The sequence below is a fragment of the Silurus meridionalis genome, chromosome 19 (assembly GCF_014805685.1).
Source record: "Silurus meridionalis isolate SWU-2019-XX chromosome 19, ASM1480568v1, whole genome shotgun sequence".
Lineage (NCBI taxonomy): Eukaryota > Metazoa > Chordata > Actinopteri > Siluriformes > Siluridae > Silurus > Silurus meridionalis.
Window position 1 is genome coordinate 13428072 of NC_060902.1, and position 20501 is coordinate 13448572.

Below are 20501 nucleotides of genomic sequence, written 5' to 3' on the forward strand. Positions count from 1 at the left end.
TTATATACAAAAATTGCTTCAGTGCACTTTGGTGTACTTTGGTGTTCTTTTTATACTCGAAACTCTCTGCCTGTCTTCTTCTTATTCATTTTTTTTTCTTTCTTGCACTGAAAGAGGCTCTTGAAGCGCTCAGGCCACAATGGCCGTTTTGCAGGTGCGCTGCGCGGTAATCGCATCAGAGGGTTTGGGTGATAAATGCTCCCAGCCGGCTTGTTCTCAGGCTCGGCGCGGTGCAGGTGAATGGAGCGCGGCGGAGGGGGGGCGCGCCCCCGGTGTTTAGAGTCACTATGGAGACCGCCCGCGCGGCGCCAGCCTGACAGGCGTCAGAGAGCGAATGAATGGGTGACGTCACGGCCCTGGCGCCCGGCAGTCTGCGGTGGCTTGTTTGGACAATCTGAGGAGGGAGGGAGGGAGTGAGAGAGAGAAAGAGGGAGGGAGGGAGGGAGAGACAGCGGTGCAGTATCACCGAGTACAGCCGGGCTCTCAATAGGAAGCTCATACAGGAACACCGTGTGAAGGAATTTAGAGAGATGGAGTCAGCAGGATTTTTTTTTTTTTAGTATCCAGATATTTTTTTCTACAAATTAACTTTTTGAAAAGACATTAATTATTGGATGAACTGCACAACAACAAACAAAAATAATACATCTTATTCATGTTGCATGCATTTGAAGAGCAAATATCATAAAAAATCTTATCAAATGAATGCATTTCTTTTATATTCAGTATGTTTTTTATTTCTGTTTGGTTATTTATTTATTATTGTTATCCCATGATTATACATGCCAGGTCATGTTCACTTAGACTACCAGTATCCTAAATGTACATTATTAATAAAAATAATAAATACCCCTGATGGCACAGCAAGAAAACAGTTTTGTATCTTTATTTCTAAGAATGTATGAGTAATATATTTATTAGAGATTTCAGTGTTTTGGGTTGAGGAATGTTCTACCAAGGCCTGCTTCTAGACTGGTTTACATGATCTTGTGAGACATGTTGTTAAAATTTTAGAATGATCAGATGCACTGCGAAATAAACCTATAAACTAAAAATGTATACAAAAATAATCTATAATATTACAATATGCATTAAGATGCATTGAGATGCACTTTGCACTAGAGCCATGATGCATTTGTTGTGCATTAGATGGATGGATTTGTGTTTTCTAAAATGCAATATATAGGTATTATATATCTTAACAATATGTAGGATGGTTTCGTGTGAAAGTGTTGATCTTTGGTGGTAAGGTGAGCCCTCTGTTCTCCCTCTCTCTCTCCCTCTCTCTCTCTCTCTTTCTCTCTCTCTCTTTCTACACCTGCAGAGTCTTGGGGCCATGCACGGACAGCTGGATTTCCACACATCATCCGTAAAAGACACACATTTGTTTCCATTTGTAAACCCCCCCCCCCTTCCCACCTCTTCCAAAAGCAGATTGTACACTCGATAACCACAGCGGAGTCTGTGATTGGCCAGAGGAACTGTGGAGCTGCTTTCCTATTGGCCCCGCAGCTGAAAACACGCGCGTTGTGGCCACGCCCCGACGCGCTGGAACCGGATAAAAAGCAGTCGGTGTCGCGCAGGACGGCATGTGACGATCTGTCAACGCAGAAGAAAACTACCCTCAACCGAAAGGACTTTACCCTAAAAACAAAACAGCGAGAATGAAAGTCGTGGGATCTACATGCGCTCTCAAGAGCAAGGTCGGAGGAGACGAGGTGGTCCGCTGCCTGTCTGATCAGAGCCTGGGCATCTCCAAGTGCAAACTGCCGCTCCTGGACGAGCACATGAGCGTCTTCCTGCAGGACATGAACAGCTGCTACAGCAAGCTTAAGGAGCTGGTGCCCACACTGCCCGCTAACAAGAAGGCTAGCAAGGTGGAGATCCTGCAGCATGTCATTGACTACATCTGGGATCTTCAGGTGGAGTTGAACGAGCCTGGGAAGAAAAGCTCCACTCCACGCAGTCCTCTCACTACTCTCAACGCGGAGATCGCCAGCATCTCTGTCGAGGTAAATACGCATATATGATCAATGTGTCCTGTTTTATTTATGAGGAATCAAAAAGAACAAAGATGGGGACAATGTATCTAATCCGAAGTGTGTTTCCTTTTGCAGAATGGCTGCTCTGATGACAGAATTGCGTGCCGTTAAAGACCCAGACGCACCAAGCAGAAAGGCGCAACTCCACTTGGTGCACGTTAGACCATCCCTGCAAGAACCAAGCAAGAACCAAGAGTCACTTCTGACGCATTGAACTGGTGTATGGTGATTCATCATGGTGTACAGCAGACTGTGGTCAACTCTATGAGGACATTCCTCAGTCGAATCCAATATGAAATACGTGATGATCCAAGATTCGTCTTATTTCACGTGGGTCGCTCGTTCAAGCACAGATGGTTGTCTGCTGTGGAATCCACGGCACCGTTATCATCACGCAGCCCAAGCCCACCAATATTCTCATGTTGCTGTTATTCCTTTTTTTGTATTTTTTTTTTTTATAGAGTTTCTCTCCAATGCTTTTATACCTTTAGAAAGTTTTATTTTTGTGTTTATTAAAGCGTTGATTTCTCAGATTGCTGAGCAAAATGGAACAAAAAAGTATTGTATATTACAATGGACGTCTTATTGTGTTTTTTACAATGTATATCTTGTCGAATGTTTTTTTTATTAAAACAAGAACAAAAATTTTATGTCTGTCTCCTGAACTGGTTTGTGTGGGAATGGGGTTGAATATAGAGAAAATATTCACACTGATGACTTCATGCATAAAAAAAAAACACCACCACCACATTAATTCAGTTCCTACATTCACTTACATACTATATATATAATGTTTGGACATATATGTAAAATAGTTGACTTTTTTTTTTTAACCCAAATGAGTGTCAAAATCTGCTGATCATCCAAACATCTGCCCCAAAATACAGAGGGTCCACATAAGACCATGAGTACCATATAAACAAAAAATGACATCAGATTATTGTTTGTTAATGGTAAACTGATGGCTGTTGGGATTTCTCCATTTGCACGTGAATTGAAAGCTATTCACACGTGATAACACACTAATCATGGTGAATTCTTTTGGTTTCACTATGTGATGCTGTGTGTTTAGTGTCCGGGAGCGCGCGGGTTAAACCGTGTTTGAGTGCGCAAAGCGGATCGTTCTTAGATTTATTCGGTCTCCTCGGTGCAGTGTTTTCCCTCATTTCCCTGCGCAGCTGCACGCCTCGCCAGTGTGTGTGTGTGTGCGTGTGTGTGATTGTGTGATAGCTGTGTGCCAAGCGCAGGGAGGGGAGGGGAGGAGGGGGGGTGAGGACGCAGACTGAGCGGCGCCGTGGCGCACCTGGGGAGCTTCAGGTTAAAGCGCGCCACATTCCAGCGCACACAGCTGATTGAAACATTAACAAACAGTAAAATCCACAAGAGCCCCGCGGCCGCAGATGCGCCAGGAAGACGGCCAAGAGGAGCTCTGAGTCCCCCTCTGGACTCTTTCTCACACACACACACGACTACAACGGAGCTTTTAATAAGAAAACCTCAAATTAAACAGCAACACCAAAAAAGTCTGCGTTTTTCCCTACTGCCTACAAAGCAATACCCATATAAATAGACGTTTCTTAAATAATATTTATACTTCATGTTCACACGGAGGATAAATTTAGACTACATATACAATGCCTCTTCAATATTATATACACCCCCCCTACACATATAGTCCATAGAGGAAATAAAACCCATGTTTGAAACTTGGAACTCCTCGTGTCCAGGAAACACACTGTTCTGGGTTCAAGCAGATGAACAAAACCAATGAATTGAAACTTTTCTACTGTGTAGACAAACAAATCCAGGGAGGATTTTTAAAACAGGGATTGTATGGTTATGCAGAGGAAGTACCTATTAAATGTTCATATCATTTACATGATTTGACTTTAATGGTTTACTTAGTGGGGACCTTTATGGGTTCCCACATGGACCAGAGTGTTTCCCTTTTTGAAGTAGAACCTTTCATTATACAATGAATGTTTGAAGAAATGTCTTCTTTTTAAAAAGTCTTTAGATGTTTATTGGATATTTAAGGGTTCTCCCCTTTTTATGATATGGAAACACTGGTAGGGTTTGGGCTACCCCTACCCTTAACACTAGAGAGACAGCTTAAGAACTCGTGAGGGATCTAAATTGTCTTCATTCTGGCTTATCCTTTATGAAAACTTTCCTTGTGGAAGATTTTAACAGGCAGGTTCTTATCTAAGAGGGTTCCAAAGAAGAGTTACTTTAGGAAGAGCGCTTAGATAGGATTCATCTCAAGGGGGAATTCATAAAACACCCAAGGAAACAGATGTATTTTTTTATACTGTAAATTCTTTAGCTTATCAGGCTATCATTACCTCCCCCTCCAAATGTTAACAAAACATTTATCCTTTAAACATGTAAATAAAAACATACGTTGTATTGACATAGGTTTTGTGCGATTTTGGCGCCACCATGTGTCCAAAAACAAGAATTGCCACACATACACACTGTAAACTCTGCAGTCAATCATGTTTAAATATAAATTTTATTTACAACAATATCAACATCGAGGAAAAGAATAAATTGTATTGCGATTTACATCCGGTAAAACATCAGCTTATTCGCTTGCTTGACCACATAAATTAATCAGACCCTTTCCCAGAACTTAAACCAAACATTGTTCTCATTTCGAAATATATTTCATTATGATCCAATGTATTGTACTTGAAAATAAAAGACAAAAAAATATTGATTTCCTGCTCAAAGACTTTAAGAAGCTTAGAGAAAAAAAGCTGATATGTTGCCTGTTTGCTATTTCTTGGGAAAGAAAAAAAAAAAAAAAAAATCTTCATGAACTGGCCTTAAAATTACATTGGTTGGGAAACAGCATGAAGTACAAAATCATAACGATAACCTTAAATGATATGTACCTTGCACTCCGTTTAATTTACACAAAAAGACAACGGGTACGGTAAAAATTTCAGCGAAGCAATGAAATATCTATATCTTTGGATTGTGCAAGTTTATTAAAGGTAGATCGATGAAGAACCAGCACTTAAAACAATAAAACGATAGTAACAGCTAGCTCACAGAGAAAGGCTGAGAGAAATAACCGTCTCACTCAAATTCACCACCGTGTCTGTAAAATGCTCACAAAATACAGCAAAAAAACATAAACCATGACGTCTTCTTAACGTAACTGCTTGATCAGACAGGATTTCTCTGTTTTTATTTCCACAGAAAAAAAGTGCCCTCGAAAAAACTAATGGCTGTCATCACTGCAATACTGTAAAGAAAACAAGGCTAGATCGGAAAAAGATAAAAATCTTTAAAAAAATGTTTTCCCTTTGAGAAAGTTAAAATAGAATTAACGCCCAAGCAATATTGACCTAAAATATAATATGCTGAACCTCACATGGGCCAAATCTGTGCAAAAATGTACAGTATATAATAAGGGCACATATGATACATTTGGAGCATACAGCATGTACAAGTCTGTCCTTATTCACATATAAAACAAAAAGCCCAGTTAATACTGCAGTACCTTTTGCTCTGTTATTTTAATGGTGCACCAGTTTAACAGATATGGCATAGAGAAGAAAATTATTGCTTGTAGCTGCATATAGTGTGGAACTGTAGCAGTCTGTCCTGAAAGCAAGGTTTCTGCTAAAACATGTCACCAAGAAGTTTTTTTTTTTTTTTTCTGAAAATATAGTCTTTAAATAAGGCTAGAATGAGCAGGGCATATTGCAGATATTTTTTTTTTCCTTATTAGCCTTGTGATAAAGTGCATCCCTCACCCCGGCACCAGGGCAGTTCCACAGCGAGAGAAAAGCACACCCTCTGGTGGTGAAGTATGGCATTACACTCACACAGCTTCGCAGAAGAGCAGGAGTTTGGCTGCAGATCGGCAGAGTGTTTGTGCTCAAACGCTATTCTGGGGCAAACACAAATGCTTCAGAGAGAATTAGAACACAGTGATGTGGACAAGTGCTCTGTCTAATGTCCAGGCTGTCCTTTCGCAGCAGTAGCAGGGCAGTACTGTGTGTTTTGTTTCTCAGGGTTTTCTCAGTGTATGAAATAACTTTGCTCTGCTCTCTCTTTCTCTCTCTCTCGCAGAAACGGTGCTCTGCTTCAGTACTTCTGCAAAACAAGCAAATGCAAAATCCAAGTTTGGTTATAAATATATGTATATAGTCATATCTTTAAATATTAGGGTCTATTCGAGGAATGTTTGCTTCTAAATTCTCTTGAGAGAAAGCGTAATTAATACTCATCAACTACAAGACACCAGATGCCTGAAGAACACTACGGTGTACCTGATCAGGACCCAATGGCATGCGACCTATGCCCATGGAGTTCATTCCCATCTGCCCTTGCATCGGCATCATCTGTCCTGGCCCGTTCACTCCTCCCTGCATTGCTCCGTTCATCATCATGCCTCCATACTGCACTGGTGCCCCCTGCTGGGAGAACTGCTGCTGCTGCTGAGGGTATGAACTTAAAACACAAAACAAAATACAGTCAGAAAGGCAAATAATAATAATAATAATAATACGAAAGTGTGTTATTATAAATTACCATTGAAATGAATAACCAAACAAAGAAAAGCAATATAATTAAACTAAATTATACAACCATAGAAAATATTAGATAAGCACGTGCAAAATATATACATTTATACTGACAAACTATTACATATTCAAACTAGTTTTTTTGTAGTTTGCCACTCACTTATTCATGGGCATGCCACCCGGTCCCCATCCCTTCATATCTGCTGACTGGTATATGGGCCCGCTCTGAGGGTGCTGTTGCATCATGGGATTCTGGGGACCCCCCATACGCCCGGCCATCATGTTAGGCGGGCTGTTTCCAGTGGCCATGAATGAGGGGTCACCCTGCTGACCCATAGCTGTAATCACAACACAAGGTTTACACCAGTAAGAGATAATTCAAACAGAATATTCCCAACAAGTCAGTTAGTGGTATAACAAGTACCCACCATAGTTTCCTCCGTAGTTAAATGGCTGTTGGCCAGGCTGATTCATGGGTGTTCCACCAATGGAGTTGTCTATGCCAGTGGGAGCAGTGACATTGGGAGGGGGGCTGAATCCTCCAGCTGCAGCCTGCTGCTGCTGCTGATGCTGCAGCATCATCATCCTCTGCCTTCTCTGAGTCATTATCTCTCGATTTCGCTGAGCCAGCATCTGAGCATTTATAAAATTTGGCTGAAAGAGAAAAATAAAGAGGACATGGATTTTTACTAAGCACTGGACAGGAGTCTAGATTATGTGTTTGATGTGAATTTAGCTGGTGGGTGAGCAGTGACATACCTGTCCTCCCATGCCAGTTTGCACACCGGGTTGCACGCCGGGTTGCCCGCCAGGTTGCACGCCGGGCTGCACGGCGAGTTGCATGCCGGGTTGCATGCCGGGTTGCACGGAGAGTTGCATGCCGGGCTGTACAGAGAGTTGCATGCCCGGTTGCATGCCCGGTTGCATCCCGGGCTGCATCCCAGGCTGCATGCCAGGCTGCATGCCGGGCCTCGCTCCAGTCGGTGCGTTCTCCGATTTGATCAGCATGTTCTGTCGGGGCTGGTTCAAAAACTGTAAAAATGACAATACATCGTTACCCAGGCTAGCAGATTGTAAATGTTGCTAAGTTTGAGTAAATTGCCAGGTATCGTTTTTCAGGTGATCCTCATGCCAGATTACAATACTGATATCTCTTGCTGAAACCATTCGGAGAGCACCCAAAAGAAAAATATGCGCAATATCTCGATTTCTCACCTGAAGCCTCTGCTGCAGATGGAGTCTGAGTGGATGTTTAGCATTCATCATTCGTGGACGCATCATGGCAGCACGGGGATTCATGCCCACCATCCCACCCATCTGCTGCATCATTGGGTGAAATCCTTGTGCCGGGTGGCCCTGCATGGCGCTAGGTCCAGGGCCGGGGCCGGGGCCGGGGCCAGGGCCAGGGCCAGTATTAGGTCCGGGCCCAGGCCCGTAACCTCCTTGCATGCCCATGGAAGGTGGACCAGGATAGCCTGTTCCATACATGACTTTAGGATCCATACTCATAGACGAATCTGGAGATGGGCCTGGGAAAGAATCTGTAGGAGTTGCTGGTTGCTCGGCGCTCTGGCCCTGTGAGAAGAGATGAGCTTGTGTTACATTTAAAATAAATCATATGTTTGTTTTTGTATCTTAGGCGTTGTGTGTAACATAGCAGCAGTGCAAATCAAACTACTGAAGTGTGTCGCTGACGAAATGTTTTAGTTGCATTACTGCATTCTAATATCAGCTGGATCCCATTATTAAATCCTAACAGCTGCGATAACTACAAAATGAGAGTTTTCTCAAACCTGGCCAACTAGGTCGGGGATCCCAAGTGCTCTGTCGATCTCCTCTAAGCCGAGGTTGTCCGTGTTGTTGAGGAGACAGTCGAGCTGGTCAAGCAGAGCTCGCTCATCACTCTGACCTTCAGTGGTGGATGGAGGAGCAAGCAGTTCATCCAAGGGGTTTCCAAATGGCATGCTGAACACAAATAAAAATACCAAAATATAAGTGTACTGGACAAGCACTAATGTATATACATACGTCTACAAAAGAACAATTATTTTAATTGAAAGTAGTTTATGTTCTTTTTCCTTTCGGCTGCCCCCATTAGGGGTCGTCACCGTAGATCATCCGCCTCCATACCCACCGTCCTCTAAATCTGCCTCTTTCAACCCAACTACCTGCATGCCCTCACCACATCCATAAACCTCCTCCATGGCGTTACTCTTTTCCTCCTGCCTGCCCTCTCCATTCTCAGCATTCTTCTTCGATATACCCCATGTCCCTCCTCTGCATGTCAAACCATCTCTCTCACTTTGCCCCTAAAACGTCCTACATGCACTGTCCATCTAATAAACTCGTTTCTTATCTTGTCCATCGTCGTCACTCCCAACGAAAACCTCAACATCTTCAGCTCTGCTACCTCCAGCTCTGCCTCCAGTCTTTTACTCAATGCCACTGTCTCTAAACCATACAACATCGCAGGTCTCACCACAGTCCTATAAACTTTCCCTTTCACTCTTGCAGATACTCTTCAATCACAAATCACTCCTGCTATCACTCTTCTCCACCCACTCCACCCTGCCTGCACTCTTTTCTTCACTTCTCTAACACACTTTGCATTACTTTGCACTGTTGACCCCAGGTACCTGAACTAAAGTAGTTTAGGTATATACTGAATGAAAAAACAGAATGTGAAACAGTTAAATACATTTGTTCCGGCATCTCAAAAGTTCGGATTTGTATGTACTTGCATTGAACACACAATTTGTAAACAAATTTGCTCAGAAATTGGTCAGAAAAGCTTTATTATTTGTTAAGTTGTTTGAATTTTTTTTCAGAATAGACCTACTGAATGAGTATCAGGCCATTGTTCAAAAGAAATGCATTAACTAATCCAGAATACTGGATAACTAATAAAAGCTTCACCTGCTTGCATTAGAGGGTCTCTCCATGCCCATACCACACTCTGGCCACGATGGAGACTGAGGAGGATGTGGCTGCCCTCGGAATGTGTTCATCCCCATGTCATTTTGACCTGAAAAGACATTAACGTTTAATACAGAAGATAATTTTTTCGAGATATGCAGCATACATTTGAAGTCTTAAGCAATTAATAAATAAATGATTTACACACAGACATGTATGACGAACACACAAGCATAACAACACATACCATTATCTAGAATAACATACCCATATCCATTAACTGCTGTTGTAGCATGGATCTAGGTGTTGGTACACTGTTTGATCTGTTCACCATAGGTCCTCCCATCATTCCCTTGGGATTTGGATCCATGCCTTGACAACCCATACCGGGGTGCCCGTTAGAGCCACTTGGGCTGCCCCCAGGACCTGGCATTCTCCATTCACCTGGCCCCATCATAGGGGGAATCTGATTCATGGCCATCTGTCTGTTAGGACCTATTGTATAATGAGAAGATCAGGAGATGATGGGAAAAAGATTTTATTGACAATACTCTCAACGTCGAAGCTCAGAAAAGAGAATCTTAATAACCATTATTAAACTGGAACATTCTTCCTCACCCATGCCTATGTGGCTGTCCAAGCTTTCCTGTTTAATGACAGAAGAGCCACTTTTCCTGCCTGACCCTCTTGCCCCTCCAAATAGTTTACTGTCCACAGATATTGCTCTCTGGAAGGGCACTCGAGGCCCAGGACCCATCCCTGGCCCCTCACGGTCTACACAGGGAAATAAACGCAGAGCAGCAATTTGGAGTGAATTTGGGTACTGTTGAATATGGTGATTTGATTGACAATAGTGATATTCCAGAGTAAAGATTATGTCTTACCATGTGGACCACTGTTGGGTCCATTCCCCTTTTTATTTTCTCCCTCTGTGCTTCCAGAATCAGCAAACATCCCCGTACCCGGTTTCAAGCCTCCTAGAATGCTCTCCAAGCTTTGCAACTGAAAGAATAGAATCAATCAATTGTCCATGGATATTTTCAAAGAATCGGCAACAGTGTGTCATTTAAAAAAATCTGTCATTGCATGTTCACAAACCTCATCAGGTGGCTCGATTTTGACCTTGCTATCCTGGCTACTGGAGTCCGAGGTTGTGACACCTACTGAACCAATCCCACGCCCCTCCAGCTCATCCAGTCCTGGTTTGCCCTCTATGCTATTATCTTTAGTATCATCCTTGTTCAGAAGATAGTGGAGCAGAGCATTTGGCTTCTTTGGACTGTGTTGCTCTTGCTTGACCTCCAACCCTACACCCTCGGAGCCCTGGTGATCCGAAGGTAAGGTGACCTTCCCCGTGGCCTCGGCTGTGATACGCGCAACCTCGTCCGGTGTGTTGCCGTTCTGCAGGAGCTTGTGGAGGATCTTGTGTTTCTCCTGCAGGGAATGAGACGTGAGGTGGCCACCCATGCAGCCCGTAGATGACACGCATCCTGAACCATGCACTGTGGTGCCTCCTGATGAAGCAGATGATGATGATGATACACCGGTGGAAGAAGGGCTCGTCATACAACCTCCAGCCTCTTTAGAGTCTGCACCGATTGGAGTGGACGCACGTCCTGGAGGGGGCGCTCCAGTTCCTGCTCCTAAGGCAAGTTCTTCCGGTGGAGACGTCAGCAACTGGAGTAGCTTCTTATGGCCCTTTCCTTCTGGACCCTTCCGCTGCACATCAACTCCAGCCTGGCTATCTTTGTTACACTGACTATCTGGCTTATCTGTTGAGGTTTCCGATGCATTTGAGTGTTGCTGGTCCGTCCCCGTGACAGGGGTACTAACAGGGCTCTTTGTTTCGCCAGCATTGGGCCCTTTACTGACCCCAGGTTGGTTTGGTTGACCAAGCTGAGTTGAGTTGATACTGGGAGAGCTGTCTGACTTGTGAGAAGGGGAGGTGAGTGTAGAGTGAAGGGAGGAGCCTACCCCCTCACTAATGGCCTGTAGGGCATTGAGGGAGCTGCTTGAAAAAGTGCTGCCACCAGAGGAGCCACTACTGCCAGTCATTCCAACAGGCCCTATAGGAGAGTGCATACCTGCCAAAGAAACACAGTAAGGTAAAAAGCATTACAAAGTGTAATACTAGTTAAAAAAAAAAAAAAAAAGGGTCAATTATCTTGATTAAAAAAGCCAGATACAGCCGTGTATATGTAAAGCTCATACCTCCTGGAGAGAAAGGGCTGGCCCCCATCTTGGGGCTTCCTCGTATTCGTGGCGATCCCATGATGTTCTGCTGAGAAGGGTTCATACCTGGGCTACCATGGGAAGGACTCGTCATACCAAGTCCATAGCCTCCACTATGGAAGTGCTGTGAATGTTGATTCATTCCGGGATGCCCCATCTGATTCATTTGACTCATAGGGTTAAGCTGGTTTATCTGATTCATGGGGTTCATCTGATTCATTTGGTTCATTGCATTCATCTGGCTCATTTGATTCATAGAGTTCATCTGGCTCATTGGATTCATCTGGTGCATTGAGTTCATCTGATTCATTCTGTTCCCAGGCCCGTACATGGGGCCTACTCTGGGTCCCATATGCCCCGAGTCATTCATACCATAGCCTCTGGCATTCCCCATGCCCATCTGCCCACCAGGAGTCATGTTCATTTGGGAATTATGGTTGGCACCACCCATTCCTTGGGAACGCATTACACCTCCCTGGTTTGGCCTGTAACCATTCTGCTCCCTGAAGGAGAAGGGAAAAGGGGTGACTAAGACTAGAGCAGGGCCTCAATATAGGAAGAATGAAACATTAAAGCTGTCATTGAGAAAATATGCGGTGAATTAAGTGTATATTAAAAGGCAGACACTAAAGAATAGGACCAGTCGATAATACACTAATTGAGGCATTAATAAGGTTACTGGCAAATAAGTGGGCACGAGATATATTAACAGTAATGTAACATGTCAGCAGAAAGTGAATGCTAATAGCATGAGCTTCTTTAAGTGAATTTGACTAGTGTGTCACTAGGACTGAGTGTGTAACCTCAATTACTTAACTGATTGTTCCTGAAATAGTGTGTTTCTATAATAAAAGTAAGAAGCAATTGATTATAAAAAAAATATTAAAATATGACAAAAGAAAGAGTGCAAACCTCTGCAGTAGATGAGTGGAGAGGTAGCTGTGAGGATCATTGGTATTTGGGTTTCGGCAGAGCTCGCTGCGTGTCTGCGCAGTTACCGGAGTTCCGTCAGAAAGGGAAAAGTGGTACAGTGGAGTCTCTGCTCGACCACGTATACAAGCTAGAGAGAGAAAAAAAAATCCTGAGAATTATTCATGATTTCAAGAGAGGTAAGGTTTCTAGACTTTCTACAGGGAATGCCCGGATGGTTCCACTGTAAAGCATCAGACAGTAAGAGAATAATTACTAAATCTTAATATACATTTGTATATTAACATTTTTATACTATTTTCCTGCTTTTAAACTTTTGTTTAAATGCAATTCTTGCATTGCAAAGGTGACGGGTTCTCACAGATTTGCACTTACCCTCCTGGTAGTGTCGTTTGCAAGACCAGGCCTGGCCTTCACTGTGATGTAAAAACATCTGCAAACACCTGCGCACCAGATCCTCCCAGCCGGGACGCATAGTGGTGTGTAAAGAGCTTTGTTGCTCGATTTCGATCAGCTTACCTGTTATTAAACATGTTCCATTAAAAACTTAAGAGGACACTTCAAAACTTTCAATTAGAAATGATTACAAAAGTCGTTCAAACACACTCACCTGAAAGCTCGTGCCTGGTGCTGAATCTCTCAATGCGATCTACAGACACGGTCACTCTTCGCGCCACACAGATCATACAAGACTGCAAATCTGCACACGCAACATGTACACTTCATCAGGTATTGCTCTATGAGGTGTTGTAGCAGATATGATATCATATGTGGTGAATTTTGTAACTGCGCCATTTTTTTTTTTAATGATTAGGTCTATGTGTAGGTGTGTGTAAAAAAAAAATAACTGCACCTTCACCCTCTTCCATCATAGCTTTAGGCTGGGTGAGCGCAAAACATTGCATGGTTTCATAACGTGGCCTTCCTGCTCCATCCTCTGCTCCATGGCCTCCATGGCCGAACTTCACCAGCATCCGGCAGGTAAAGGTGTGGCTTTTCTGACGAGAGGCATCTCCAGTCCATGAAACACCATTCGCTCCTGTTAACACAAACCCACGAAAGATTTTAGTGTGCAAATATGAAACCGAAATCGGTACATATCAGGTAAAGGTAAATGGAAAAGTGTGTACCGCTGGCTTTGGGCAGGTTTTTCTGCAGCTCCTCACGATCGTCCTGATGCAGGATGTTATAGACGCTGGTGTTGATCAGCTCCTCCTGCTTGTACTGTAGATACTGAGTCACATTATCGGACACAAACACAATGTTTCCCTCTCGGTTTACCACAAACAAAAAGCCATCCAAAGCCTGAAAGAGAAAGAAAGGGAAGTTAAGGCAAACAAGAAACAAAAAAAGGATTAAACATTGTAGGTAAATCTTTCATGCTCTGGCAACCTGCAAGAGCAGAGGGCCCAGGTGATCCTTGTCGATGACCCCCTGACCCGTAGAGGATACGTCTGCCTTTTGGACATCGTCGTCGCCACACGAACCCTTTCCTGCAAGTAATCCATGCAGCCGCGTCATATCATTATTATGTTTGCTTTTTAAATGTTACCAAACGCAACACAGTGTTATTATTTTCGTTTCCTCCATCTGCAGAAGTGTTCTCGCACAAACTATAACTATTACAGTACAAACATCAGCTCTGACAACTTTTCCTCTTCTGCTCTTCATTTATTTATTAGGCATTATAAGTATTTATTTTTGTCATTTTGTCATCAAATATGCAATGATTGAAAATGATCAAATCTGGCATGCATCTGTTGCATCGAGGTGTTCACCAACCACCACCAGATGGCAGCACTTTACAAATCACCCGCCAGCTATTAGGCCCTTTATTCAGCAAATGTCATCGCAATTTGTAGAATTGAAACAAAAATAATAAAAAGTGATAAAAAGCTGCTCTACCTTGCTCTTTAATCTGCCGTATCTGGCGTACTGTCTCTTTAAGGATGGCGCATTTGTCCGGTTTGACGTTGAAGTTATCGATGTCGCTGAGGTTAGCTGAGATCAGCTCGGCGAGCTCCTCGATATATTTACACTCCTGTTCTCTCCGACGCTTATCACACCTGGATAAATACATATATGTACATTTAAATACTGACACGCATGCATACACTTGCAGCATACACTTGCAACACACACACACACACACACACACACACACACACTCTTACCCTAGTCCTGGGGTGTCACAAGTAGAGAGTTTACGTTTCCGATCATAGCCTAATGGCTCCAGAGTGTTCTCCCCTGGTCCGCTCATCTTCAACACATATCAGCACCTGTACAAACACACACAAATACACACTTAGTTGTTCATATTGAAAGTAAATTCTTAACTGAATTAGAAATTAGAAAATCATGTGTGATCCAAAAAAATCAGTGTGTGTGTGTGTTAATGTGTGTGTTAATCAGTGTGTGTTAATCAGGCAGCTTAATCTGAAGTATTCTCTCATACAGTGTAAGGTATGTTCCAGCTGAGGGAGACAGTGAGCATGTGTGTGTGTGTGTGTGTGTGTGTGTGTGTGTGTGTGTGTGTGTGTGTGTGTGTGTACACTGATGATGACTGAGTGAAACAGGGCCCCAGGAGAAATGGGTCATCCCTCGTTCAGTGTGTGTGTGTGTTTCTCTGCAGTACCGACTCGCAGAGGGTCAATACTGTTCTCTGAAAGCTGAAGCACAGTGTGGATTCTCATAATGAGGCAAAGTCGAAGGGATCGATATCATTTAAAAGGTAGTTTCATGGGAGGAAAAAAAAAAAAAAAAACAGGACGAAAGCTAAACAATGTATTTTAGCAGTAAAAAAAAAAAAAAAGTTTTCCATTCGCAGAAAATCATACTGAGGACAGCTTTTATTGTTTCTCAGCGCTGAGAAGGACTGCACGATTACCATAGCACACAGTCTCATATTACACGTACACACTCGCCCAATTCTGTTGTTTACTACCATTCTTATCACACGCCTCTTTCTTTCTCCTTCTCTCTTTCACTATTGCGCACAAGTCTCTCTCTCTCTCGTTCTCCCTCTTTTTTCTTTCACCTGCACGTCTTCACTTCCCACTGCAGAATCTTTCTGACAACAGCTTCTCTTTTTAAAAAAAAAAACTCCCTTTTGTATTCAGGAACATATTGTATTATCAGAACATATTTCATTTCTCAATAATATATTAAATATGTCTAATGTTTAAGTATGATAAAAGATTTCACAATATATATTACTTTATTACTACATTAATGCACAATGCTATACACTTTATATGTAGATTCTACTAGGCCTTTATGTTTTATCATATGTAGTCAGAACATACAGAACATATAGATCCTGAATCTAACAAAAACAATATATATCAAACTAAGGAAACATTGCTGTGGATTAATAGATTTAACTGAAATATTGCTTCTAAATAACAAAATCAAATTTGCCTGTGTGAAATTCCCTTGATGAAGAAAGTGACTTCCACTTTTGATAATTAACATACTGGTACAGATCCTGATATTAAATATTGTCGCTTGAGAAAATCGGACAATCCATCTATATTCATCAATTGTGTCTGGCTTTTCACGTGTGTGTGTCTACGTGTACATTGTCAAAAGCTTTGGCTACAGACTAAGGTTAATTGAGATTCAAGTCTAGGCATAGCATTAACAAGCTGCATTAATATTTTTGTCAATAAACAGTTCCACAAGGACAGTAAAAAACAAAAAATTGCGTGCACATGTGTAGTTAGCGTAGCCTTGCCTTGTGAATGACCCCTCAGTGTTCAGTGGAAACCTCTGAGAACAGGCCATCAGGTCACACACTCTTCCTCTTGGCCTCGCACACATACACACACCCACCCTTCCCCTTCCCTTCCACACAAACAGAGCCACAAATTCCTGCATGAGCTCATCGTTCCTGAGTCGAACTACGGGACCAAACGGCGACTTTTATGCAACTCGCTGCATTGCCTGCCCAGACATGTGCAACGCAGCAACACACATTTAATATCGCACAACAAACTCTGTCGACAGTCCCCCCCGGCTTCTCTCTCTTTCCCTGCGTTCTGTCTTCTGATCCATCAGTTTTCGTCCCGTTCCCCGCCCCCTCCTCCTTTTTCCTTACCTTTGCAGCAGTGGAGAATGATGACATCCACACCGTTCCACCTCACATCCTGCAAAATACATGCCGAGAGTCACTGGATAGATACAATTTCAGCAAGAACGCCAGAATAAAGTCTTTTCTGTGCAATTACAAGTGCAGCCTAGGGCACATTTCAGATCCCATGCTCAAATGATCAATAAAGAATTAGAGTTGTATAACCTGTTTCTATTGAAGCTTTGCTTTGACTGAGATCAGCACATTAGAACACAAAGCCTGATTCCAGATTAGCATTATAAACATATCAGAGATTACTGCTTTTAGAAGCAGCATCACATTTTCAGTTACCTTTGAGTGACAATGTGGAAACTCTAATTAAAGACCCAGTCACAGAGGGCATCTAGGACTTCAGCAAGGCCAACACTGTTTAGAGAAAAAAAAGAAAAGAAAGAAAGACACATTACACCACATATAGTAAATGTAAAAATTATAAATGAATGTACACACATTTAAAATGAAAGGTTTCATACAAAAAAGTACCCATTAATATGCACTGCATGTTTGAATCTATTTTTATCATCTAACGTTTCGTTTTTGTCTAAAAGGCCTTGGAACATTTCTACATTCTTCCTAGCCAGTGAGCTAACTGGCGACATCAGGCTGGTTTCGAGAATTTGCAACTCAACTAATTCATTTTCATTCATAGTTTCTGGCATAAACAAGCTGACATATCTCACAAACAGACAAATGAGTTTCAGAAATCATCATTCGCGGAAAAAAAAAAAAAAAAAAAAAAAAAAAAAACTTGTTTGCTAGTTGGCTACAAAAATGGCTAGTCATTCGATAATTAGATGAGATCTGTTCAGCACAGCAAATTGCTGTAAAAGATCATGATTTTCTTGGAAAGGTATACACAACAATATTGTGTGACAAATGGGGTGATGGTGGTTAATTTCCCTGGTGTAAAGAGTCACTTTATACAGCACACTGCAGTAGCTCGTGTTTTGTGTGATATTAGAATAGTATTCAAATAATTCTTAGAAAGATTTTAATATTCTCCCTGTAAACCCACCCTTATTCGACAATGATACAGGAAAGTACACCAAACCTGCCAAAATACATGTAGTAATTAATACATTTTGTTTAATATGGACACTAGCCAAGTTAGCAAGCAGATCCATTGGCCTAGCATAAGGGCTCAAATTTACATGTTTCATGTCATTGTCTTATCTCTGACGTGTTCAGTCCAATGCTGTATAAAGATTAGTTTGTGTTGTCACGAACGGAGCTGAAACTCCAGCTCACCAAACCAGATTAAAGCATTACTGAGAAAACCTGTTACTAAATGTAAAAATATGAATATTACAAATAACGAGTATTTAACTGCTTAGAAAAAACACAAATTCAGTTGTATTAAGAGCTTCTCTCTTTAAAGGAAAATGTGCTTGATGTGCAATAAAATGTATTATTGAGACTTTTTTTTTATTCAATAACAAAGTAAAAATACAGCAAAATAAAAATCCAAATACAGTTTTTAATCATAGAACGCAAACAGTTTCACTTTTTCCATTTAGGTTTTATATAAAGTGAAGCTGCCTTCATGGGAGAATTATCTAGAACGTCCGAAACAGGAAGAAGTAAAAGCAAGCATCCTGTTTGTGTCCTCTTCACATTCACTGCTCTCACACACACACACACACACACACACACACACACACACACACACACACACACACACACACACACACACACACACACAGCTTCACGTCATCACTTCCTTCTTCTATTAAAAGCGCATGAGCTCCGAAGACAGCCATGTTAACATACTGGGCTGCATAACTGTCTGATGCCTTCGTTCCATTTCTTCTCCCCCTGTCAGTAGACTACATCTTCACAAATTTTTCTTGGTGTAGAGTTCTGAAATTTAAGTCACTTCAGTTCTGCGCTGACCAGGCCGGTGACACACGTGGGATACGACATACGTTTTGCCTCGTTTTACGTCTTCATTTCCCATCATTCCCCTGCCCCATACGGAGCCTACCTGCATTATTTATGGAGCTGCTTCCTGTCATTATGCTAACACACACAGCTCTACATGCCTCAGGGAGCTTCCGTGAGCAGATTGCTGCTGCACTCCAACAGACCACGCGCAGTCAGTATATGGACCTAAAGGCTAAACTTCATTATTGAGAAGACACGAACTGAAACGCGTTCACCTGAGCAGTAGACTGAATATGTATGCAAATATGGTTGAAATATGTAAATACAGTACATGCGGCTCGAGCATGGAGTAGGTCACTTGTCTTAGGAAAATGTAGGGCAAAAAAAAAACCTTGTTCTGTTAGCAGACAAGAAGAGAAAGTGTTGTAGTGAAAGAAATATAAATAGAAAGAAAAAGTGTTGATGCCTTTTATTATTTAGCATTTTAACAATAGACTTGGTGCATTTTAAGTCCAGGAAGCTATTACAACAGTTTAATATTCAAATATAAATAATAAAAAAAAAAGACCAACGTATATGAATATCTAGCAAGCTGGCTAGTTAGCACCTTTCACTGTGACCTCATCACCAGAGTCTTTGTCACTATTATTACAAGTGATTGATCAGCAAAATCTGTCAAAATGTTCCATAAAAAGCATGATTTGTTCAAAACAGACCACAGGCAAGTGAGCTAGCTGTCTAGCAGTTTACAAAGATTGCAGTCTTGGCTCTAGTTAACCAGCCCAGTATTAAGTGCTTATATAGCAAGGTTTCCATTCTTAGACAGCTAGCTATGGAACTGGATGTTACCAACAGTAAACAAAATCATGTTTTTATGGCGTATAACTAGCATTACCTTACATGGCTCGGGTAATTTTGCTAACTGGGACACCTTCTCAGTGTTAATGAACATTTCTAACATTACACTTCTTGTAGCTCTTGCTACAATACATACTCATTTACAGATTGCAATTAGCTATGTGTTTACAGCTAAGTGCAAAAAGTAGAACAATGTCAAATAATCATGTGAGGAAAGTTGTTTGAAAAGAACATGGTCTGAATTTGCATTGTCACGTATTGAGTATGTGGAAATTTTATAAAATCACCACATATGAGAGCGCTGTACTAGAACACTGCTTTAAAACAGCTCATTCGGGCAGCTGAAAGTAGCCTAATGACGTATAGTTGCAACAACGCCCTCTGAGCTAGCATACAATGTCATTGTGATGTCAGTGAGATTTTGATTTTTACATCCTATGGTGATCACAGTGCAAAACACGTTAAAAAGCATTAATAAAGCCACCAATAAACAACACATTCATATACACAAATTGTAAAACCCAAAACATGACCAGTATTAGCTCAACATGTGAACGGTAGGTCTTTATTAAACATCACATTCCTTTTGTTGACTTACCCCCGCAGGATGCGTCTAAGCTATCCAACAAGTGTCTCAGACATTCACACAATAATTTGCATATTGGACGGGAAGCCTTGGTGCTTTTGCAAATTAAGGTCATACTTCGCTTTCAGTTCAGGGTTTTAGTTCCTCCCTAAAACAATGATAAATAATCTTCTTCTTTATATATACACACTATTATTATTATTATTACTATTATACTATTATACTAATACTACTCTGTTCTCTGCATCTGCCTATTTCACCCCAACTACCTGCATGTCTTCCTTCACCACATCCATAAACCTCTTTCTTGGTCTTCCTCTTTTCCTCCTTCCTGGTGGCTCCATCCTCAGCATTCTCCTACCGATATACCCCATGTC

The 20501-nt window shown here is 41.8% G+C and overlaps 2 protein-coding genes across 2 annotated transcripts in view; one reads left to right on the top strand and one right to left on the bottom strand.

The window, feature by feature from the left end:
• Positions 1-1579: 1579 nt before the first annotated feature.
• Positions 1580-2692, top strand: id1 (inhibitor of DNA binding 1, HLH protein). The gene is made up of 2 exons (XM_046875225.1): positions 1580-2012; positions 2118-2692. Exons 1-2 carry the CDS (start codon positions 1665-1667, stop codon positions 2151-2153), a joined length of 384 nt encoding a protein of 127 aa, XP_046731181.1. The 5' UTR covers positions 1580-1664; the 3' UTR covers positions 2154-2692.
• Positions 2693-4538: 1846 nt separating this feature from the next.
• ncoa3 (nuclear receptor coactivator 3) overlaps positions 4539-20501 on the bottom strand; it is a 34358-nt gene continuing 18395 nt past the window's right edge. Inside the window, exons 2-24 of the mRNA XM_046875084.1 lie at positions 17088-17162; positions 16764-16812; positions 14839-14943; positions 14570-14730; positions 14057-14157; positions 13795-13969; positions 13518-13703; positions 13275-13364; positions 13040-13183; positions 12647-12794; positions 11714-12237; positions 10601-11586; positions 10387-10504; positions 10121-10276; positions 9770-9997; positions 9503-9611; positions 8380-8551; positions 7802-8161; positions 7346-7618; positions 7015-7240; positions 6747-6924; positions 6332-6512; positions 4539-6155 (exon numbers count right to left, since the gene is read on the bottom strand). Coding sequence (XP_046731040.1) covers positions 6147-6155; positions 6332-6512; positions 6747-6924; positions 7015-7240; positions 7346-7618; positions 7802-8161; positions 8380-8551; positions 9503-9611; positions 9770-9997; positions 10121-10276; positions 10387-10504; positions 10601-11586; positions 11714-12237; positions 12647-12794; positions 13040-13183; positions 13275-13364; positions 13518-13703; positions 13795-13969; positions 14057-14157; positions 14570-14730; positions 14839-14924 — 4611 coding nt within the window. The 5' untranslated portion in view covers positions 14925-14943; positions 16764-16812; positions 17088-17162 and the 3' untranslated portion in view covers positions 4539-6146. The remainder of the gene's footprint in view (positions 6156-6331; positions 6513-6746; positions 6925-7014; positions 7241-7345; positions 7619-7801; positions 8162-8379; positions 8552-9502; positions 9612-9769; positions 9998-10120; positions 10277-10386; positions 10505-10600; positions 11587-11713; positions 12238-12646; positions 12795-13039; positions 13184-13274; positions 13365-13517; positions 13704-13794; positions 13970-14056; positions 14158-14569; positions 14731-14838; positions 14944-16763; positions 16813-17087; positions 17163-20501) is intronic.